At 34.9% G+C, this 25,023-nt stretch overlaps 1 protein-coding gene across 1 annotated transcript in view; it reads left to right on the plus strand.

The window, feature by feature from the left end:
* Positions 1-25,023, plus strand: part of BTBD9 (BTB domain containing 9) — a 128,277-nt gene continuing 103,254 nt past the window's right edge. The window contains exons 1-6 of the mRNA XM_070949895.1: positions 1-76; positions 6,937-7,148; positions 8,234-8,597; positions 9,433-9,697; positions 11,114-11,333; positions 12,799-12,918. Coding sequence (XP_070805996.1) covers positions 6,964-7,148; positions 8,234-8,597; positions 9,433-9,697; positions 11,114-11,333; positions 12,799-12,918 — 1,154 coding nt within the window. The 5' untranslated portion in view covers positions 1-76; positions 6,937-6,963. The remainder of the gene's footprint in view (positions 77-6,936; positions 7,149-8,233; positions 8,598-9,432; positions 9,698-11,113; positions 11,334-12,798; positions 12,919-25,023) is intronic.

Genomic DNA, 25,023 nt, shown 5'->3' on the forward strand with positions numbered 1-25,023 from the left:
CTCGCGGCGACGCCTGAACGCCACGGCCGGCGGAGGAGGAAGGGGAGGGGGGTGTCCTGCTCCAGCGCTCCAGCCGGTAAGTCTGGCGGCGAAAGGACTTGGGGGGGGGGAGGGGGGAGTTTCCTCGGTGTTCCCCCCCCCCTGCACGCGCTCGCTCGTAAGGCCGGCGCGCAGGCGGCAAGCAGCCATGGCCGTTAACATCGGTTCGCCGTTCCCTGCCGGGCAACCCCCGCGGCCCTGAGCATTTCTTAGCCACTCGGCGAGGTTATTTCATGGCAGGCAAAAGGGCATCCGATGGGTATCGCCAAGGAGTCGTCGCGAGCTTTTTTTTCTTTTTTCTTTTTTTTCCTCCCCTCGAGGGCTCCGCCTCGAGATGTGCAGCAGGTTTCGCGTCCGGTTTTTCCTGGGGGTTGCAAAGTGGCTTGGCTCATCCCATAATGAAAGCGAACGTCTGGAAATTGAGGTCTTGGTAGAAAAGGGGTGGGCGTTGTGTGCAATTGACGCCCTTTACGTACCTGGGCCTTTTAAGCCTATGCTTTTGGAATGTAAACTCCCGGTTTTTTAGTTATTACTTACTGGGTTTGCGTGCAACTCTTGGTAAAAATAAAATAAAAGCTAAGCTGCAACATAAGGCCGTTCGTGTGCCAGGGCCGTATGTTTAATTAAATTTACCAGCACATAATTACAATTCCTGCCCCAAAACAACCTTAGGAAAACTATTCTAAATCAAGTAGTTAGTGAAGGTTTAGTGATGTTGAAATTGCATTCCTCTTGTCCCCAAAATTTCCGATCAGTCTTAGATTCTTAGACTGCAGCTCTCATCCATCTCATTTAATTCAGTTGGGTTTCTAAATGAGTATGTACACTATAGAAATCCACTCTTGATGATGTTTGTATTGTACATGGTACATATAAACTCTAATCTTTGTCTCTTGTTTTCTTTTTTAAAAAAAATATATGCTAAAGTTTGCTCCAATTGTACCCATAGCAGATTGATGTAATGATTGAATTCAGATCCGCCTTTAAATACTCACCCAACTATGATGCTCCATGGCATAAGCATGTGGTACAAAATGCAGTGATGAAAAAGTGACAACAGGTACCTCACACTGTCATAATGCAAACACAGGCCTTTCAAATTTGTTGCTCAATGTTTGATGACACTGGATTTGCGTTGTGACATTACAAAACATGTTTCAGTCCTTTGCTCTTGGTAAATGAGGATAACTCATAATCAACCAAAAAATCAAAAGTATGAGGTATTTAAAAGGGAAGCTCTTTTGATAGAACCTTTTGAACAGATTCCTCTACTTTCTGCTTTTCAGTCAGCTTAATCTATCTCATAGCGTTATGAGAAAAGATTACAGGGGAGCTGCATGTAGTATCTTGACTTCCCACATGAGAGTAGGAAATTTACTAAAGCAGTTTTTTCTCCATACAAATTATCATCTATTGTCTGTGGTCAGAGATTCTGGCTTTGGAATGTAAATGTAAATGTAAATACATTGCTGTTTACTGTTACACTCAATAAGGCATGGAGATATAGACCATACAAATTACATTTTCTTTTTTTAAGACCATGTTGTGCTTATCAATTTGTGCTCTTTTCAGAATAATTCTTGTGGTTCCCTGCTATAGGTAGTAAAAGACAACATACATGAAATAATTAAAATAAAAATAAAGAAGACATGTTACCTAGGGAATTCTGGAGTTCACATCAACATATCTTAAGGTTACTGGTTGAAAAACACTGTTTAAGATAGTTGCCAACAGGTACGGTGTAATGGTCTCACATGATCCAGAGCATCTTTTCCCCTTTGGATCTCACTTCCCCCACCCTAAAACATTATATTCTATATTAAATGTCTATATGACATTTGCAGATATCATTTTTGTAAGAAATAAAGGTTGGGATTAAAGTTATTTTTATTCTCATCGTAATCCTGTATGATTGATTAGGCTGAAAATTATTATTAGGATATGGCAATCCAATAAGAGATGGAGAACTTGGATTTGCTGACCCATCTGAGGTAGCAAAAATGTCTTGGATCAGCCCTTTCTGTCTGTATATCTGTTTTCCCCCCCTCACAATATGCTTGAGACAATGAGCGGCCTCTTTACATCTCTTTCAAGAATTGATTATTATATATAGACAGATATCTGTGTATGTTTGTGAAAATTTGTTTGCTAAACCTATGGCCCAAATGTAAAATGTGTTTTGCACTAACTACAAGATGAAGCAGATATTTTTATAATTTTATTTTCTCTATGTATTTATTATCTCTGTATCTGTTCCTTCTGGAGAGCTTAAACTAGAAGACAGCTTTCCTGAAGCCATCCTATTTTAGCCTAAAGTAGATCTCTATGTGCAAATTTCAGAGAAACAGTTGGTTTCAGTTTCATGATTGAGGAAGATTTTGAATTCATGGCTCTGATCTATAATTAATCATATGGTTCACTCTTTCAGTTCAGAACTACTGTGTCATGTGGTTTTTGGTTTGCTTAAAAATTGTTTGTCTTATTTAAGAAGGATGCCTTGAGAACTGGGTAGATGAATATTTGTAAAATTATGGTTTTAATAAGTTATTATTTATCAAATTTACAGCCAATTGCCTAAATTTGAATTAACTGCAGACTCTGTGAGATCTTCAAAGTCAGCTCCATGTACACCACATTGCAGTAATCTAAGAGAAATCACTGTAGCAAAGTCCTCCTGCCCAGGTAGGTCCACAATGGTGTACCAGCCAAAGTTGGAAAGTGCCCTCTTGGCAGTGGCTTTTATCTGCTTTTTTAGTAGAACCCAGGAAAGGATCTTCCAGGACAGCTTGGCAATCAGATAGCAATAGGCTTTCTAGCTTTCCATATGGCCCAAGAACTCACAGCCTGCCCACTGAAAGAGCAGCCCTGCACTGACTGATAAGTCAGTCCCAATAAATCAGTGCCATTACCCCCTCCGATGTCACTGGCCTCAAGGCTTGATGCAGGAACTTAGACCCAGCTGAGCAGACTTCATTCTCACTTTCACTCAGCCAAATCTCAATAATAACATCAGGCCTGTCTGTTCACATACCAACAAACCATGAATTTGTATGTTCTTACATTAGACAGACCAGGCATTTAATAGAAGCACCTAAGTCAGATTCATCAACCATCTGGGAGAACAGACTACCTGGTTTCCTTTGCTATATCTCCTATGGCCGTGATGACGAACCTATGGCACGCGTGCCACAGGTGGCACACAGAGCCATACCTGTGGGCACGCAAGCATTGCCCTAGCTCAGCTGATTTTCGGGCCTTCCGGGCCCACTGGAAGTCAGGAAATGGGCTGTTTCTGGCCTCTGGAGGGCCTCTGGGAGGGTGGGGAAGGCTGTTTTCACCCTCCCCAGGCTCCTAGAAAGCCTCTGGAGCCTGGGGAGGGCGAAAAACTGGCCTATCAGGCCCACCGGGCTATTGCGTACCAAAAGCATGCAGCGGTCTCGCGCGCATGCGTGGGGTGCATTGAATTATGTGTGTGGGCACGCATGCGCATGACACCCCCGCTCCTCCCGCTTTTGGCATGCGACGGCAAAAAGGTTAGCCATCACTGTCCTATGGCTATGACTCTTGCATATGAGGTATGCAAGACATCACAGGAAATCCTTGTCGGCTTGCACTGAACACTTTGTATCTTTCCAGGTTTTATACAGAGTTTCAGCTCCTAAAAAAAAAAAAAAAAGGTTGTGGTCCACTGTTGACAGGCCATTTTCCTGGGAAATCTCTGACTGGCTCAGATAGAGAAAAGTTAATTGTTGATTTTAGGAAAACAAAAAAAATCTTTTCCATCTCCACTGTACGAAAATGGCAGCCCATGACTTTCATTGAAGAAGCCTTCGTCTTGGAGTAGAGTGATTCACATTGATATTAATAAAAGCAGTTTGCTTTTATTTATTTATTATTTGATTTACTATGAGTCTGAATGGATTCAGTTGTATACAGATCTAAAGGCGAAAACTGAAATTACTCAGATTAATTTTTTAAAAACCAGCAAAATAGAAACAAGCTGAAGTACCAGGGATTTGCTCTTAAGGAAGTCTTCTGCAACTACATAGATTTAACCAAAGGAAGGATAGAATTAATGTGTAGAGCAAGTTGTTTGAAAACTCAATCATGCTGTAGACTATGCTGAAATCTAGAAGTACTTTTATTTAAGATATAGATAGTTTACTAAATAGGACATTGTATCTTAAATCCATAATATCAAATACTGTACTTTAAATTCAAACTAGAAGCCATCTAGAGACAAATAGAACCAATTTACTATTGGAATCCCATATCTCAATATTTTATAATTTATTCTAATCTAGTTTCTGAAAATTCTTAAAAGAAGCATAATACAGTAAATTGAATTGCCACGGATAGCATGAAAATATATTAATAGAATAGAATTATTTTACTCATTCCTTTCCCTTTGCAGCTTCTGTTCTCCCTTCTGCTCCAAAGAGTAGTCCAACATCCAGAGCAGGTTTTGAGGACATTGAAGGGGCTGCAGAAGGAAAAATTGGTAATCTAGTTGACTGCTCTGCTGTGTGAGACATTTAATGTTGTTTCATATATTTAACAAAATACACAATAGCAGAGTTGGAAGGGACCTTAGAGGTCTTCTAGTCCAACCCTCTGCTCAAGCAGGAGAAAACCTATATTTTACCATTTGAGATAAGTGGTTGTCCATTGTCTTCTTAAAAACCTCCAGTCATGGAGCACCCACAACTTCTGATAGCAAGCCATTCCACTGATCTAACTGAAGAAATTTCTTCCTATTTCTAGGTTGGTTTCTCCTTGATTAGTTTCCATCCATTGCTGCTGCTTCTGCCTTCAGGTGCTTTGGAGAATAGCTTGACTCCCTATATAACCCCCTATTTAACACTTGGCTGTCTCTTCCTTGTCCATGGAAAATAGGCAGAATTTGTCTATGACCTGCATTACAGCTTCATAAAAAAGTTGTGAAACAGCTATAAAAGTTTTCAATGTTTTTTTGAAGATCGAAAGGATTTTAAAAACCATGTTTTGATCGAATACCTTTTTTGTTGCTGGCTTTTTGTTTGTTTTGCATTTTGTGTCACACAGAATGAACTACTTTTCAGAAAACAACATTTCACTCTACTTTGGCTTAACTAACCTTCATGTTTCTTATGAACATATTGTTCTGTATAAATATGGACAAAGATTAAAGAACGAGCTATTTTTAAGTGGCTAAAACTCTTAGCTTTATTATCTATCATTTGTATTTTAGTTTGAAGTAATGTAAGTTAAGGTCTTATATTAAATATAAGTAAAGATTTAAGAGTTGCATAAATATTTGCTCTTTGTACAACAAAATATGATTTGATTATGTAACCATAAGATATCAATATAATTGTACATGCCTAAAATAATGGAATGGATATTCTATAGTTTTATTCTTGTGTAGATAAGAAACACTTATTGAAAATACAAATTGTTTATAAATGCGCACAAAGCCTTATTTTTTCCCCAAAATAGGAGTTTGGGGGGGGGGAAGTAACTTCAAGCTACATACTGTAGGATAACATGAATGGAAAAAAAGGGCAAAAGTGTATGTTTTGCAAATGTCCTGTAATGGACATAGTCCTTGAGTTATGATATTCATTAACAACAGATCAAGGTTATGACAGTGCTGAAAAAAGTGACTTACGATCTGTCCTAGAAGTTATGACCATCATACCAGACCATGGTCATGTGATTGGGATTTAGACACTTAGCAGCTGGTTTACATTTACAGCAGTTGCAATATCCTGCAGACACATGAACATGATTTGCTGCTTTCCCAGCTGGCTTCCGACAAGCAAAATCAGTAGAGAAAGACAGATTTATTTAATGGCCATGCTTTTGATGACTAGTGTAAAAATGCTTGTAAAATTGGGTTTGATTACTTGATGAATCACTTAAGATCACATTGCTTAATGACCAGAATTCCTATCCCAATTGTTATAGTAAATCAAAGGCTACCTACATTCTTTTCAAAGGTTTGTTAGAATATAAATAGTTGAGATTTCACTTTCTGTGAATGCTCTATCCTCTGAGATTGGATTCAACTAGAGCTTTACAGGAAGTGAATAGTTAATTTTGCCTTGATTAAACTTATTTCTTAGGAAAATCTAATATTAATAATTAAAAATCACTCTTATCTCCGTTTCAGATAATTAATTAGACTCTGGGGAGAAGAGTTCATAAATATTCATATTCTAGCTAATTATGCATGAAAGGTTATGTTACAGCTTTCACTATTTGATTTGAGCACTCCTACATAGGACCTAACTGATCTGCTGTGGTTACAGAATCAGTTTTAACTTGTAGAGAGTATACAATTAAGCAAGCACTATAACATAATTATTTGGTTTATTTTAATTTTTAGAAGGGCCTCTTTATATATCAACATAACAGTTGTAGCAATGATTTGATGAAAATATTGCTGCATTTTGTTTATGTCTGTTATGTATGAAATTACATTGAAAAAATGATTGAAATATTTGTTTTCCCAGGCCTTAGGATAGGGCAATTAAGTTTAGTTTTTTTACTGCTACTAAGTTAATGAGTTTTGGCTTTTTCTATACAAATTGCTTCTTTCTTAATTGTAAGTCTCTCTGAGTTGCTAAGAAATAGGGCAGCCTCAAAATTAAATTAATTAATTAAATAATACTCTGCTTTTTTTCTAGGTGGTACTTTCTACATGCATATATTTTCTCAATTTCTTTTCCCATAAGAACATTGTGAAATAGGTTGAGTTGTAAGAAAATGACTGGTCTAAGGTCACCCAGTTAGCTTCCTTGGCAAGTTCGTGAACTTAATTCTGGGTCCTAGTCCAGTACCTTTACATTTATGTTACGCTCAATTTAACATTTATAATGGTTTTCTTCAATATTCTTATGCTGTATTTTTTAGGTGTAACATAAACATTTCTTGTGCAACATGAGCAACAGTCATCCACTCCGACCTTACACAGCAGTAGGTGAAATAGACCACGTTCACATTCTATCTGATCATGTTGGTGTTCTGATGAATGGGGAGGAATACAGTGACGTTACCTTTATAGTGGAAAAGAAACGTTTTCCTGCACACCGAGTGATTTTGGCTGCAAGGTGTCAGTATTTCAGGTGAAGTATAGTATTCTATCAGATATACTTTGAATTTCTGGGTAAGCAAGATGAAATAAAAAGCCATTAAGAAATAACCTGATACTATCTGTCCAACAATGCCTTTTTTTTAATGTAAAAAAATAAAAGTACATTGCTCTGTTATACTTGACTTTCATTACATCAGTATCTCAAACTAATAGGCTACATTTAATGAGGATTGAAATTCAGAATTCTTTCCAGCAGAAATGGCTTTAACAAAACAGGAGTTAATGCTGTGAAGCAGATTATGAAATTTCCCATGTTACCTATTTGTCCCCAACTCTTTGAAATGCAAGAATCCCATAAAATTAGTTTCTGGTTGAGATCTGGTATTAAAAACTGAAGAGGAAGGCAGTTTGGTATTAATGTTTCCTTTCCTAATTCTGTTATTTTTTCTTCTTCTTTAGAGTATTTATTTTTCTTTTTAAGTATATAGTTTTTTATGGATCAATTTATTTTTTCTTGCAGCATATATAACTTTCTATAATATCTATTATGTTGTCTAGTGTGTAACATTTTTGAAAAAAAATACAATAGATTTTAGAATTTGTAAAAATGACTCCCAAAATTAATCCCCAAATCTAGAGCAATCCATTTGATTGTCTGTGATGGGTAATTTTACTCATTTCCAAGGAATTTAATTTTTTCCTCAACCTCCCAGACTACTCCATTTTTATTTGGGAAACTCCTTCAAACCTTTGAATAACTATTCCTTAAAGGCCACACACCTTCAGGGGAAGGAGGGAACATAGAGGACAAATACTGAGAAGTTCCTTTCACTAGCATAGTGTTCAGTATTGCCTTGTCTCTTGTTTTTAATGCAAAACCGGCTGCATATAGTCTCTGTATGTTAAAGCAACATATAGCTGTGTCCAGGAATCAATTGCAAGTAATTTTTAACTGCTTGATACAAGCTTCAATAGTTCAAATCCAAACACTTGTCTTAAGAACTAAGTGTGATGATTTTACAGTGATAAAAATATCACTCTTTTTGTTTTAGAGTTTGCATGATTTTATCAAATGCAAATTTTCCTCACTTTTCTTCTTTCTCTGTGTTTGAACAGAGCGTTATTATATGGTGGAATGCGTGAATCTCAGCCTGAAGCAGAAATCCCTCTCCATGATACCACCGCAGAAGCCTTTACAATGTTATTGAAATATATTTATACAGGTCGTGCCACATTAAGAGATGAGAAAGAAGAAGTCCTGTTAGATTTTTTGAGTTTAGCACATAAATATGGGTTTCCAGAACTGGAGGATTCCACCTCTGAATACCTTTGCACCATTCTTAACATTCAAAATGTTTGCATGACCTATGATGTTGCTAATCTCTACTCACTACCTAAATTGACATGTATGTGCTTCATATTTATGGACAGAAATGCTCAAGAGGTACTCTCCAGTGAAGGCTTTCTGTCTCTTTCTAAGGTATGTCAACTGTTTAGGGTTTTTTTAAAGTTACTTTTTTTATATATTTGGAAATATTGTTGAAATGGTTGAAATAGAATTTAAAACTATTATCCAGATGTTTATTTTTCAGTGGACCAGATGGTATTCAACAATGATTTTGCTTTCCTTTTCCTGCATAAGCCCTTTCAATAATCAATCATTCCTGGAATGTGTTCTACCTGAATAATCATTGTTCCATTTTTCAATCACAATTATTCCTCAATTCTTAATCTTCTCTGAAATGTGTTGAAACTAGGAAGATGCTTCTTGAAAAGGCTCTGTGTTCAGGAGTTAATGTTTCTGTGCTTGCATGCAATTCTGTAATAGTTGATTAAAAGTATCAATATGTAATTAGAGTCTGCTCCAATCCAGAAGGATTCTGGGTAGAGTAAAGCAAAAAACAATAATAGAAACAAAACCAAAAAGAATCCACATTATAATAAAAAGCATATTCACAAAACAAAAATAAGTTTCATTAATGGACCAGAGGAACAGTTTTGCTGCAAGTTAATTTTATTTATTAATTTTATTAATAGGATTGTATTGAACTATATGATTTATATAATAGAAATGAATAATCTCATCTAGCTTCAGATACCTGAATGGTTAGTAAGGAACTGCTAATATTGCTTTTATGTAGGAAGGGTAATGTTTTTATGTGGATATATGGGATGTTGGTATTATAAGCAAAAGTTTGCCAACAGAATTTATTAGCTCACAATGAAGAGCTTGTACTGTAGAATTCAAATAGTATAGTTTTACTTGGAGCTGACTGAGCAATGTTATATTACTGCCATTTCTTTTTACTTTTTAGCCAGCACTTCTCAGTATTGTACTGAGGGATTCATTTGCAGCTCCTGAGAAGGACATTTTTCAAGCATTGATGAACTGGTGCAAACACAATCCTAAGGAAAGTCATGCTGAAATCATGAAGGCAGTGCGCTTGCCATTGATGAGCTTGACAGAACTTTTAAATGTCGTAAGACCTTCGGGATTGTTATCTCCTGATGCTATTTTGGATGCCATCAAAGTTCGATCTGAAAGTCGGGACATGGACCTCAACTATAGGGGCATGTTAAGTAAGCATTTTGATACTTGCAAAGGAAGATTTTATACATTTTTAATTACTTTTAAATTAATTTCTTTTTAATTAAAATATTTTAATTAAAAATGTTGTTGTTATTGCTGCTAAACAACCGTTAACCAGCAGAAATATGTAGCCTCTGATAACTGATTGTAAATCCTAAATATATTGCCTGATCCTAATTCATCTAATCCTCAGTGAAATAACAAAAGCTTTTTCCTTGTATTTTGGTATTTAAAGGTTGAGTCAATGAAAAACTATTCTTGTAATTAATGCTATTCTTAAGTGGGTTGGGAGTGCTACTGCATGGCGTATGTGTCACTGGAATTAGGGGAATGTTTTGTTTTCTTTTTATGGTATAACTTGAGGAAGTTGTCTTAAGGTTACAAGGAAATGGGTGGCGAGGGAAATATTAGTTCTTTGACTGATCTTCTATTTATGGAATTTTGAGATATAGCGATCATTTTTTTGCAAAAATTCAAACAGTGAATTCATGTTCAATATTTCTTAATTCTAAATTTCATTAAATTAAATGGCTGTAAATTTTTATGTTTTTTTTTTCTGTTCTCATATTCCATGTTCCTTTATTAGAATAGTGTTTTTATAAAGAGGCTGTTTTTATTCAAAAGGTAATTTCTAATTATCGATCAAATTTGATTGATTTCTCAGGAATTTGCATTTTACGCATTTTATAATTATTCAAAATATTAGAGATTTTTAACATGATCAAAAATTATTATCAAATGTATTTGCACCTATCTTATAATGGGGTTACTCTACAACAATAAAAAACAAGGAAATAAAAAGGAAATTTAAACAAAGTGAAAATAAAATAATAGAACAATAAAATAAACAATGAAAAAGTAAAAGATAATATATCAGTATGACTAGTAAAAAAGATGAGCAAGTGAGAAGCAGAGGGCAAGCAATAGTACTTTGACTTATACACTGTATCACAGTGCTTTACAGCCCTCTCTAAGCAATTTACAGAGTCAGCATATTCCCCCCAATAGTCTCAGTCCTCATTTTACCGACCTTGGAAGGATGGAAGGATGAGTCAACTTTGAACTGCTCAGAATTGAACTCCTGGAGTGAGCAGTGAGTTAGCCTGCAATACTGCATTCTAACCACTGTGTCACGGCAAGGGAGAGAAGGTGGCGTCTGCGGTCAATCTAGCAGCCACCTCCACAGTCGAATTCTCCCACTGGGTCCCCCAGACCAACTTGCAGAGCCAAGTCTTAATCAGTGGGGCTTTGTTGTCGTGACTATCTTATTGCTTTCTTGATTAGATTATGGAACTTCTTTCACTGTTCTGACAAAAGTCACAGGGTAGAGGTAGTGTATTTTACCAATCAATTGGAAATGTGCTAGAAAGAAAAAAAAAACTACTTTTCATTGCTGTTCTTTCCAGTACCAGGTGAGAACATTGCTACTATGAAATATGGAGCCCAAGTGGTTAAAGGGGAATTGAAATCTGCCTTACTAGATGGAGACACACAGAACTATGATCTAGACCATGGATTTTCCCGACATCCTATCGATGATGACTGTCGTTCTGGTATTGAAATTAAATTGGGTCAGCCATCAATAGTCAATCACATACGAATACTATTATGGGATCGAGATAGCAGGTAGGTTCTAAGTCTTTTTGTCTTTCATTCTCGGCCATAAAAAAATGATTTGAGCTTGAGAACATCACCATTTTATTGTCTTTAGACTCTGAGAACTTCAACTGACACTAAGAAATTCAATTGAAGAAAATTTATCTGAATGGGAGTGATCTCAAGTACATAAAATCATTAAAATGAAATAACATAAGTGGGAATATTCAGTTATTTTAAAAAATGATATTAATATTTTGTTACACAGGTTCTAGTAGTTGATTGAAACTTTCTACTTTTAAGAGTGCTTTAATTATGTTGGTCTTTGACCATAATAAAGATTGGATTTGAGAGTTCTTTAAATGCCTAATTTCACTGCTGCTTTTATAAAAATATTGTTTTAAATATTTTTATTACTACTTTAATAATTCCCTATTTCATTTTATGAACACCAGTTTGGTGTAGTAGTTTAGGTACCACATTAAAAACAGGGAGACTGTGAGTTCTACTGTAGTGGGTTTCAAAACCCATCGCTATCAGTTCGCTATCAGTAGTGCGTGGGCGTGTGCGGCGCTTCTGTGCATGCGCAGATCATTTTTGATGATGTGTGAACAGAGCCTCCTGCCACCACCACTACTGGTTCACCCAAACTGGCAGCAACCCACCACTGGAGTTCTAGTTCCGCTTTAGGCACAAAGCCAGCTGGATGAGCTTTTCTCTCTCAGCCCTAGGAAGAGGCAGTGGTAAACCACTTCTGAAAAATACTGTGAAAAAACTTGCAGGAACTAGTCAGGATAGTCACCACAAGTTAATACTGCCTTAAAAGGGTACCAAAGGGATGGGGGGGGAAAGGTTTTATACTTGTAGCTTTGTGTGCCTTCTGAACTGTTTATAGAAGACAAATAGTAAATAAATGTTTTAAGTGGATAAGGATGTTGATAAAATACAGTAATGTATTTGGTAATGTGAGTAAGAGTAAACATTACTGTAGTAGAAGATAAGCATCAAATAAAAATTATGGAAAAACGGCTTAAAACACAGCCACATGATCAAGCTGTTTAATGATGTCTATGAGTTACTAAATATTTTCAGGTTCCTATTGATTTTTTTTAATGTGTAACTTCTCTGGTTAAGTTTAAATTTTAAAAACTAAAAACACAGAGAATACTTTGTTTTATATCTTAAGTGTATTAAATATTTGCATTTACCTGAAAATGAGGTGGATTTGTTGTATGCTTAACTATCTTGCCTCATAAAATTGATGGGTTAATCAAATTATTCATCCCCTGCATTCTCAGAATTGTTGAATATATTTGGATCTTTGTAAGAAATTTGTAAGAGATAGAAGGAAGCAAGATTAGCTCATTTGGCCTAAATATAGATTTCCCCCCCTCTAACATTGAATGTAACATAGTGATCCTCAGAGTGTATAAAATATTGTGTGAAATTTTTAGATAGATAATGGCAATATTTTTAATTTATTTGATCTTTAAAGGTCATACTCATATTATATTGAGGTATCCATGGATGAACTAGACTGGATTCGTGTAATTGATCACTCAAAATATCTATGTCGATCTTGGCAGAAACTGTATTTTCCTGCCCGTGTCTGCAGGTTAGTGTGATCCTACTGTTTTGATTCCATAGTATTTTAATATTGAAATAAATTGTTTTACTTTAATTGATTAGAATTAGATACAATGGTTAGTTCAGTACATATTAGAACAAACCAAACTAACATTTGAGTAGATATATTGAAATAACTTTAACTAAGTGGTTCAAGCTGCTGATATCCTGAAATGTTAATAAAAGTAGCTTTTAGAAACATCTTATAAAATATGGTAAATAATTGTTGCATTTGGTATCTTATAAATTAAATATTATAATAAAATAAAAAATCACCATTATCTAGTACAGTAGTTTAAAAGCAGAAATTTTTCTCTTTAATTGTCTCCTTAATTTTTAGTCTTTGAAGAGATAGATGATAGATAGATAGATAGATAGATAGATAGATAGATAGATAGATAGATAGGTTTCATTGCATAGTCTCTTTTCTTCAGTGTTACAATCCAGTCAAAATTAGTTACAGTGAAACCTCAGTTATATGGAACAGAACAGTCTTCCATATTGATTAACAAGATTGTGTAATGACATCCTTATGAAAATACCACCAGTTGTGTACTGATGTACAGTCACTGTAGATAATATACCACTACAGGTAATAACATTCTGTGATTAAATAATAATATACACATCTACCCTTTTTAAACACATTCCAGTTAGTCCATTAAAATGCTGTTTCACTTCATATTGGTTTATATTTTGCTACTTAGGGAATGGAAGGAGAAAGTAATGGAGAAAAATCCTGAGATGTTATGAATGGGGTTAATGAATTCTCAACGACATGAAGTTGATTTATGTGTCAGATATAAATGTGGGACCTCTGGTGGGAAAAAGGGAGTTGAAATCTATTTCTTGATCTAAACTTGGAATATGATTGTTCATATTTCTTGTGGCATTTGATATTTAAAATATGGGGAAAGGATAGGAAGCAATAAATGAGTCTAACTGAACGTAGACTTATATACTGCTTCATAGTGTTTTTTCAGCCCTCTCTAAGCGGTTTACAGAATCAGCATATTGCCCCCAACAATCTGGGTCCTCATTTTACCGACCTTGGAAGGATGGAAGGCTGAGTCAACCTTGAGCCGGTGAAATTTGAACTGCCAAACTGCAGCTAGCAGTCAGCTGAAGTAGCCTGCAGTGCTGCACTCTAACCACTGTGCCACATTGGCTCTTGTTGGGAATGTTGGGAGGATGGCAAGAATACATAGTTTCACAGTCCCGTTTTCAAGTGCAATTTGGGAAGTTGAAAGAGAATAGGCTACAACTTTATCACAAAGGAGATGGGGGATTATTTCATGGGGAAATGTCCTTCCCCAAATCCACATATAGATATACTTTTTATTTATCCAAAGGCTTTTCATTCTATCCATAGCTCCTGCTTTGGAATAGATGAAGATATAAGATATCCATAGCTGCTGCTTTGGAATAGATGAAATTACCCAAGGCAATAATAAAATTACATTATAAGAAAAAAATTATTTGGCGGAACAAGAAGACAGGCTACATTGCCAACTTCAAAAGCTGCTACAAAGCCTTATGTCGTCAAATTAAAGAAGAATGCACTAATTATTTCTGTAAACATGAGGAAAACTGTTAAACTCAAACTCTACGTGAGCCTTTTACAACTTTGTTAACTCAAAACTTAAAGACTTGCAAGTGATTCCACCCTTAAAAGGGCAAAACAGGGGTGATTGTAATGACAATGTTGGTCAGGCCAATTTTTCAATACATTTTTTAGTTCAATTTTTGTAGGTACCAATGGTTGCAATCCCTCATTTGCAAGTCAAACCACAAATAGTTGTAGCAAATTGCTGAATTTTAAATTTACAGTAGATAATGTTGAACTAGCATTGTGTAATCTAAAGCCATCACTATCCACAGGTCCAGATGGATTGCATGCTTTTTTCTTGAAAAAGCTTGCTACTGTCTTAGCTGAACCTTTGTGTACAATTTTTGAAGTATCGTTTCGAACTAGTTCTCTGCCTGATCTATGGTCATCAGCTATAGTTATACCAATCTTTAAAAAGGGTGACCCTAGTTTAGATGAAAATTATAGACCAATTTCTTTGTGTTGTGTTACATGCAAAGTTATGGCATCAATCATAAACCAATCCACCACTTAGAAACAAATAATTTGCTATCCGACAAACAGTTTGGCTTTAAGAAAAACTTGTCCTGTAATTTACAATTTTTGCACTGTAAAAATACCTGGACTACATGTCTTGATCAAGGTAAAGCTGTAGATACAATTTACATAGGTTTTTGTAAGGCTTTGATATAGTAGTACATGATAAACTACTGTTGAAATTAAATTCTTATGGCATTTCTGGACCTTTGCACAAGCGGATCGCTGCTTTCTTGTCTAATAGATTGCAGAAAGTCAAAATAGGGAACTCGCTGTCTAATCCTGCATCAGTTAATAGTGGTGTTCTGCAAGGCAGCATTTTAGGTCCCACACTTTTCTTGCTCTATATCAACAATTTATGTGATCAATTTAAAAGCAATTGTGTCCTTTTTGCCGATGACGTAAAATTATTTAATACTACAAATAATTCTGTTGTTTTGCAGAGTGATCTTGACTATGTGTCTGAATGGTCATCCATTTGGCAACTTCAAATTTCAATTAATAAATGCTCTATCTTATATATTGGTAAACGTAATCAGAATATCAAGTATAAACTAGGTGGTATTGATCTTGCAGATGACCCTCACTTTGTTAAGGGTTAGGGTTAGGTGTACTTATCTCTGATGATCTATGCTCCAAAGTTCACTGTAACAGGGTTGCTAAAAAAGCACTAAGAGTTGTAAACTTAATTCTGCTAAGCTTCTTTTCTGGAAACATTGTGTTGCTAACTAGAGCTTATAAAATTTATGCTAGACCAATCAGAGTACTGTTCAACTGTTTGGAATCCCTACCGTATATCTGACATTAGTACAATTGAGTGGGTTCAGAAGTATTTTACGAGAAAAGTGTTGCACTCTTCTGTACATAATAGAATTCCCTATGCTACTAGGCTCATAATTCTTGGTTTGGATAACTAGGAACTATGTCGCTTGCGGTCAGACTTAGGTATTGCATACAAAATTGTACATAGTAATGTTTTACCTGTAAATAGTTTTTTCTGTTTTAATCGCAATAATAAGCATACGAACAACTGTCTTAAACTCAATGTAAATCGTTCTAAACTTGACTATAAAAAATACGATTTTTGTAAAAGAGTTGTCAAAGTCTGGAATGCTCTATCTGATCCAGTTGTCTCAGCTACAAATTTTCACAGTTTTAGTCATAAATTGACTTCTGTGGACCTCACTTCATACTTAAGAGGTCGGTTGAGGGGTCGTGCATAAGTGCACTAATGTGCCTCTCGTCCCTGTCATTGTATTTTTATATTATTCCTGTTTTTGTTTTTGTTTGACAAATTATAATAAATAAATAAAATAAATATCTGTGATAGAAGCTATGCAAAAGGATGTTAGGATAGTTTAGAAGAAATAAAAGAATAAAGGAATAAGGAGAATGGACAGATAGAATAGAAAAGAAATTGTAAGATATTTATGTTCATTTATATCTGTTTTCTCTTTTAAATACGTCAAAACTATATTTGATATTGGGAAGGTATTTTTGTAGCATTGGAAATACTGATTGTTAAACAACATTAAAGAACTATTTGTAATCAAATGAACTATAAACTCATACATATTACTTAGCTAGAAAATTATTTATAACACTATTAAGAGGCTAATGAGGTAGGTCAGTAAAAATATTCATTGAAACAGATAAAAATAGATTTATTTGTTGCATCTCAGTCTGTTCATTCTGCTGGATGGAATGCACTTGTTTGCCTGGAGTTCATGATGCTAGGTGAGAAGTTAATGCAAGGTTGCATTAAATTCTCACTACATATGACATCTTAATTTTTATGTAAATATGAGTCATATGTACTAAGAGACACTTAGATCAAAGTAATCTCAGTACAGTATTCCTGAGGGTATCGTAATTAGTTCAATTTCATAGTGTCTTGGAAACAACAAAAAACTATTGCTTGTCCTTGATTTCATTGAAGTTTCTTTGCTTTAGGCATTTGCTTTGTGTTCTTAGTACTTTTTTCTTTTCCTAACTTCTTCACTGAGTTTCCAATAATAAAATATCATTGTGATGCTAAAGAAATTCTACAAGATATTGTTTCACATAGTAACCAAATCGATAATTTATTAGTTTTTAAATGAACTCTAGAATATTTACAATAAACACAAACTGATTTAATCTGCTCAATAAATCATTTGCTGCATTATTTTGCAATATATTTTAACAGTGCAAAATTGATTTTTAATAGCATTTTGTGAAATCCAAATTAGTTTTCTAAGTTATTAATTCTGTTGTTATACTCTGTGTGGAATTTATTTTAGCAGAGGCTTGCAATAGACCAATCTATTTGCTTATACATGTGTTATATGTGTTTGTCATTTGCTAATAGTCATTGTATTGGGTTTCTTTTCTCCAAGTGCCAATGCACAGGACAAACTTATAGAAGGGACTACTATACTGTGCTCTAGTATTCTTTGATAAAAATGAAATTCAATCTCCAGATATTCTTGTGCAAATGAAAATATGATATTTAATAAATGATATCTTACTTATATGGAAGAACCAGAATTTAAGATTGAATTTAACCTTACTCTCCCTTCTACATGCATATAAAAGGGAAATTAGACAGAAACAATAATTCAAACTATTATAATAGTCCCAGTAAATCTGTGCAGTTTTAAAGCTAATTTATTGGAAGAAAATTTTTCTTACATAGCACTTAGCAAACATTTGTGGAGCAACAGCAGGAACTATTTTTCTTGGGTTTTTAGTTTATGGATTTCTTTCAGCATGAATCATAAGAATCTATTATGGGCAACTGTTTGGTTTGTAGAAATTACTTATGCAGAAGAAACTGTGGGCAAGTATAGCATTCTTAAGGATTCACTAAAACATTCTCATTGGTGTTGTTTTAAATGGAATGTTAGAATTAGATAATTAGTTGGACCATTTTTGTATTTAAAATAGCAAGGTTCTATTTTTCTAAAAAAAATTCTACATTTTACAGGATGACTCTGATGGTTGTATTCACAATTCAAAATGCTTGAGAGCTTAAGATTGTTTCTTAAATTGAGATGCATGAAGTCAGCAGTGTAGTTGATAAACAGTGGTTTATAGCTTAATGTGATGTATGAACACTGTCATAATTTTGGCTTCATGTACTTCCTTCTAAATATTATTATGATTAAATGCTATAGTCTTTTTAAAAACACTTTTGTATTTTCTGTTTATCTTAATAGCAGAAAAAAAAACCAGCAGAATTTTACCTGTCATTCATAAAACAGTAAATCAATCTCATAGCCAAATAGAACAATAATTTTCTTGTCAGAATTGGGGGGGAGAGAAAAACTGTTGCAAATCTAAATAAAGATTTGCAACAGTAAAGTAGCTGTAGTAATAGTATCAATGATAATACTATTTTTTTCTCTGTGTAAAATGAGATAAATTGCTGGCATAGAAAAGCAAGTTAATTTAGATGCTAGACAGATCTCAGTGTGCTAAAATTCTGGTGTTAATTATTTATATCACGGGTGTCAAACTTACCACGTCACATTGCAGTCATGTGATGTTTCACAACATTTTTCCCATTCTTGGAGCTGGAGTGGGCGTGGCCTGTGTGTGACACATCCAGCCTGCTGGCCGCCAGTTTGGCACCCCTGATTTATATCCTTCTGGATAAGCTTTTAAAATTAGTTGTTAGGTTTAGAGAATAAGTGCTAAATTAGTGATCAATATCCACATTCAATGTGACAATACAGGAAAATAAGCAAATTTGGACAAACTTCACTCTCTAATCCACTTTATTAGGTTTGATTATCGATTTATTAGTTGTGGTTCTTAAATTGTAAATCAGTGAGGTCTCTTTTCTTTCTGAATTATGTCTTTTTATGGAGTTTCATCTGTCCTACACAATGACAAGAAATTCAATTCAGCAGATAGCAAATTGGCATGTAGCCACATGGTGTCACTAAAATATAATTCAATCATCTAATGTTTTCTTTGCTATTTTGGGGGATATGCCTAATAAATTTACGAGACTCTTTATTATTATTGTTGTTGTTGTTTTATTTTTATCCCACTTCTCTCTCTCTCTTTCTCTCCCCCCCCCCCGCTTTAAATGATGTAAAACTATTTAGCACCACCAATGCTGCTACCCTTCAAAAAGACCTTGACTTTGTGTCAGAATGGTCAAACTCAAAATCTCAACCAACAAATTCTCTGTCTTACACGTTGGCCAAAAGAATCAGAACACAAAATACAAGCTGAGTGGACACCACCTTGTAGATGACCCTCACTCTGTCAAAGACCTTGAAGTACTCGTATCAAATGCCAAAGCCCACTGTAACAACATAGCCAAAAAGACATTAAGGTTTGTAAACCTAATCTTGTGTAACTTCTTCTCTAGTAATATCACACTATTAACCAGAGCATACAAAACATTTGCTAGACCAATTCTCGAATACAGCTCATCTGTCTGGAACCCGCGCTGCATATTGGACATTAATACAATTGAACGTGTCCAGAAATATTTCACAAGAAGAGTCCTTCACTCCTCCGTTCACAACAAAATACCCTATGCCACCAGACTTGAAATTTTGGGCTTAGAAAATTTAGAACTACGCCACCTTCGGTATGACCTAAGCATAGCTCATAAAATCATCTGCTACAATGTCCTACCTGTCAATGACTATTACAGCTTCAACCACAACAATACACGAGCACACAATAGATACAAACTTAAAGTGAACCGCTCCAAACTCGATTGCAGAAAATATGACTTCAGCAACAGAGTGGTCAATGTCTGGAATGCACTACCTGACTCTGGTTTCATCCCCCAACCCCCCCCCCCCAAATTTTAACCTTAGATTGGCTACTGTTGACCTCATCCCTTACCTAAGAGGTCTGTAAGGGGTATGCATAAGAGCACCAGCATGCCTACCGTCCCTCTCCTAATGTTCCCCTTAATTGTACTCATTTTATATATTGAATTCATGCTTATACTTATATATATTATCTAATACATACTCAATAAAATAAATAAACAAAAAAATAAATAAATCTAATAGTCCTTCCCATTTCACCACAATAACAGCCCTATTACGTGGTTTGGGCTGTATCAGCTCTCCCAGATGAACCAGACAGGAAACTCGGCTATATGAACTAATTATCAGAATAACAGAGTTGGAAGGGACATTGGAGGTCTTCTAGTCCAACCTCCTACTTAGTCAGGAAATCCTATACCATTTTAAACAAATGATGGTGCTGGTATCCTTTATTGTAAGGCTACAGTAACAGAATCTTGAAAGTCTGAAAGTAGAAATTTCCTGCTGCCACTTTTAATTTCCTAATTAATTATGGCAGATCCTTCCTAAATCTCTTCCTCTGATTGTTAATCCATTGGTGGGCTCCTCCCATTTTTGCTTGATTTTTTTCCTAGGCAGCATCTCTTCTCTTTCTCCTCCAAGGTCATCCACAGATTTCATTACATCTATTCACTACAGATCACTTAAGCTTTTGGTTAACAACATGGCCAAATAGTATACATTCACTTCCCCATCAATCATCAGAAGCATTCCTTATACATTTATTCATAAATGCATTAAAGAACCATGGGGAAATCAGATACCTTTGTCTTCGTCCTGCTCCTTATTGAACTACTTGCTAAGCATTCAATTTATATCTCACTTATGCTTTATTTCTACCATATACTGCTGTTATGACATTCAGAGACAAAACTTTAACTCCATATTTGTGCAAACATTTCATAATTCAAACATTCCTCAGTGATTACTTCTCCTCTTCATCATCATCATTTGTCACCATTTTTTTAACATTCTTAGAGAAATCCATTAGTTTCTATTCCATTTTTCCATGCATCATTCCTTTATAGACACTCAAATATTATTTCCAGCATTCCCTTCATCTATTTTCTTTCTATATTTCCTCAGTTTTATTTTGAATTCCATTCTTTCCTTTAGTCACTTTCCGAGTATTTTTTTATTTCCATTAACATTTTTCTACATTTTCTTTGCTTAATCTTAACCATTATTGTTCTTTTTGATCACATTCTTGCCAACTGTCCTTTTTCACTCTACAATATGTTTCATTCCCATTTTTCCAGCAGTCATTCTTTTTAATGTATTTTCATCTCATCCACAGTCTGTCTTGCTTCATCATACTACTAAACATCTTTTCAGAGGGGTTCTTAGTGGTTTTGGAGAGCTACAAATATTTCCTTTTATTGGCATCCTTTTGGAATCACCCATTTAAAATACTTCACATACTTGGCAACTCATAAAAGGAAAGTTTTGTTTGTTAAAGTTTACTCTTTAACAAACAGTTTCCATATCCTTTTTCCATGTGGTCACTTTCACATTCATTTGAACAGATTAATTTTTTTCCTAATATTTTTTCCATTTGGCATTTACATTTTTTTTGTTCTGCAGCCATCAATGTTTATTTTTTGCTGTTGTTTTCTTTGATTTCACTTTTCTGACAGGACCCACATTTGACACTACTCAATAGTGATTGGTTCCACATTAACAGCTTCCTATCATACATCAAAATCTCTCTGCTACAGGTTGCTGACCATGGAGCTTGCAGAACGCTTCTGAAAGGAAGCAGTCACATTCTGATAGATTGTATCAGGAGAAAACAGCTAGATAAGAAGACCAGCTGGGAAGGAAAAGAAAGGGGAGCTCAGATTCTTGGTTTTAAAAATCTAAGTCCCTGCCAAGGTACATTATGTGTAAGAGTTTAGAAGGAAAACCATATTGTGCGTGTAGAGGAAATGGAGTAAAAAATGTGTTACTCTTTACCATTACAGTGATTACAATACCCTGGTGGAATGCAGAGAGTTCACAAGCTGTAGGTTTTTGTACTTGTGCTTATGGTATCATGTAACAGCTCTTCTGCCAAAGCTATAGTTGCTAACACTAAGATTTCACAGCTTTGTACCTTTCATATTTCTGAAAGTCCAAACCTGCTATAAGTTTCAAGGAGAAAGAGGAGCAATGCCAAAAGAGACAAAAGCACTATTTCCAAGTGCTCTAATGCAGAATAGCACGTGTGTGTGTGTGTGTGTGTGTGTGTGTGTGTGTGTGTTAATGTTTAGGATTTGAGCCAATGAAATCTGATTTTTGAGAGGACTGCGAAATCAATAAGATACCTCCCCCCCCCCCCCAAGTTTCTTATTTTATTTTACAATATATCCATATCAATGCGTGAGCAGAGTGGCATCTGGGTATCATACATTTTGGTACAAATAAAAATAGTGCTATTAATCATATTTGTTACATTCCTCAAGCTTATGTAGTTCTAGTGTTAATATACCTATTTGTATTAAATTATAGACTTTCATTATTTAATTATTCAATGTTTCAATACGTTATTCCAATGCCAATCACAATATTGTTTAAACATGCGTAATAATACCATCATTCAGTTTCTAATCTTCCCTCTTATTATTACTTTTATCTTATTGTATAAAAATGTGTATACTAATATTCCCCCTCTCTCTTACTTCTATCCCTATTCTAACTTTTAATCATGCCACCATTATATTTAAGAACAAATCATTTCTAGCCTAAAGTCACTCCTCCAAAAGAATTCAGTGTTCACAATTTTTATATTCCATAGTTAATCAATCTGTTCCTTTAGATAATCCCAAAAGCTTTTCAGAACTTCCTTAAATCCCCTTTATGCATTCAGTCTTGTATCATAGCATTCAGGGGTTTCTTTAATGAAAAAATCTTCCTTATATTCATATTTAAATCTCCAGTAGTCACATTGTAGGTGCATAAAACATATCCTTGTCAGAATTTTCCAGGATTTAAGAATATGTTATACTTTCCTTTCATCAGCAGATGGCACTCCCAGTTTAGATTTCAATGTTAACCAATTTAATAAGTCAAAATATAGAAACAAAGTAACAAAGTATTTACCTAAAAAGTAAATAGTTCCAGTATTTTTAAAATGCCTTTCCAGAATAACACCTACTCAGTTTAAAAGTCCAATTTTCTGTAATTTTAACAGTTTTTTATTTTTTTATTTGCTTTTTCCCTTTAATTCTTTTCTTTCAATTCTGAAGTTTTTCTCAAAATGCTTAGTTGCTGCTTTAGCAAACAGTTGTGAGCCTTTCTTTTCCTAGATTATTTCCTTTGGGGTTAGGTTTTATAAGAAAGAATCCTTTCACCCAGTTCCAGACAATGTTCACTAACTTCACTCCAGCACCAGTCTTAGGTGTTCCTTGGCTACCCCAGCTTTGTGGCAGCCATCTTTAGGCTGCCTCTTCTCGTCGTGGCTGAGAAGGAAAAAAAACCCTGGGGTCCAGCAGGAGAGTTGCAACTCTCTGCGGACTCACAGGGCACCCCTTTGCTTTGCCGCCCCTACAGGGCTTCTTTGGCTCCTTTTGGAGTCCACCAACGGTGAGAACTCAGCACAGGAGCACGGGGACCTGCTCCTCGTGTTCAATCTTGTTGCAATGTCAACCGGAACCCGAAATCAATAAGATATCTGAAGCTGTTTCTCTTTACTATCTCTCTTTCCCCCGCCGCCAGGAAAATACATAAAGAGTATACAGTTCTGTCTCCTGAGATTCAGTTGTTTGAAAAAGCATCTTGAGATCTATAAGGTAATTAAAATGTCTTTAAAGTACAAAGCAAAAATTTATTGAATGAGAAAAATATGTCCAATAAACCTGCCATAGAGACTGCAGAAACCACCCAGGTATAATCTAATGGTATAGATTAATTTTTCCTGATAGTGCTCGATTTACAAGTATAGTTGAGCCTGTTATTGAATTGTAAGTTATTAAGCCGTTTATTACACAATCAATCTGATTTTATGACTTTTTTTAACAGCAGTCATTAAATGAATCACCATGGCCATTAAGCAAACATCAGAGTCGTTAAGCGAACCCATTCTCTACAGTGGGCGGGTTTTTTTGCCAGAAGCTGGTTTCCAGCAAAAAAAAAAAAAAAAAAAAAGTAAATTGTGATCATAGACCATGGGATGTTGCAAACAGTTGTTAAATGTGGGCTGCTTACCATGCGATCACAAAATGTGATCACACGACCACAAAGGAGTGCAAAAAAAGTCTAACTTCAAATGGTCACTAAATAAGGAATTTAGTTGAGGAATTCTTATATTGTGAAAACATGGGATCTGAAGTTAAAACAACAATAGTGTTTCATCAGCATGTTAACTCATACCGATGTTGCCTTGTGTTATAAAGTCCTCCAGTTGATTTGTAACAATGTTTTCTGACAAGGAAAAATAAGTTTTGAATCAACTGTTCAGTGTAATGTTTGAAGTCTAATTATAAAGCTGCTTGAAGAATTAATTCACACATTGCAAATATTAATAATTCTGCAGTATGTCACAAGTTTGCAGATTTGTTATGCATTACACAAGGTTATAGAACTGATTGCTGAGTGTTGAGAGAGGTTTTTTTCCATTTTCAAAGCCCTAACGTTATGTTTGCTGCCAGTTAGCTATACTAATCTGTCTAAATTTTTAATGGTCTAGTTTCGTTTTGGATTTGTCCATAACTTTTGAGTTTATTTTGGTATGTTTATCAGTGAATGCCATCTGTTGAATTAGTCTTTACAAAAAGAAATCCATGTATGCCCATATTTCTAAACAGATGACTATAGTTTGTTGATAGATTTTTGAAACAAACTGTATTCTGCTTAAATTCACACTTGAAGTGCAATATAGATAATGATACAATTTCTTGGTGATCATGCATATTCATACCTTTATGATAGAATAAAAGGAAAATTGATGCATATTTGTTACTTTCAGAAGCCAAATTTTTTCAAGCCAGCTGTCAGCTAGTATTATGTTTGCTTTAATTGTTGGTATGATTGAATAGCTATTAATTGTATATTGCCAGGAATAAATCTGGCTTTTTATGTTTCAGCTTGATTCTCGTGTATTTCAATGCAGATTCCTGTAAACATATTTTTTTAAACTATACATTCCAAATAGTTTGTGATACATACA

Source organism: Pituophis catenifer, unplaced genomic scaffold (genome assembly GCF_029215685.1).
Source record: "Pituophis catenifer annectens isolate HBS135680 unplaced genomic scaffold, rPitCat1.0.hap2 SCAF_1, whole genome shotgun sequence".
NCBI classification, from domain to species: Eukaryota; Metazoa; Chordata; class Lepidosauria; order Squamata; family Colubridae; genus Pituophis; species Pituophis catenifer.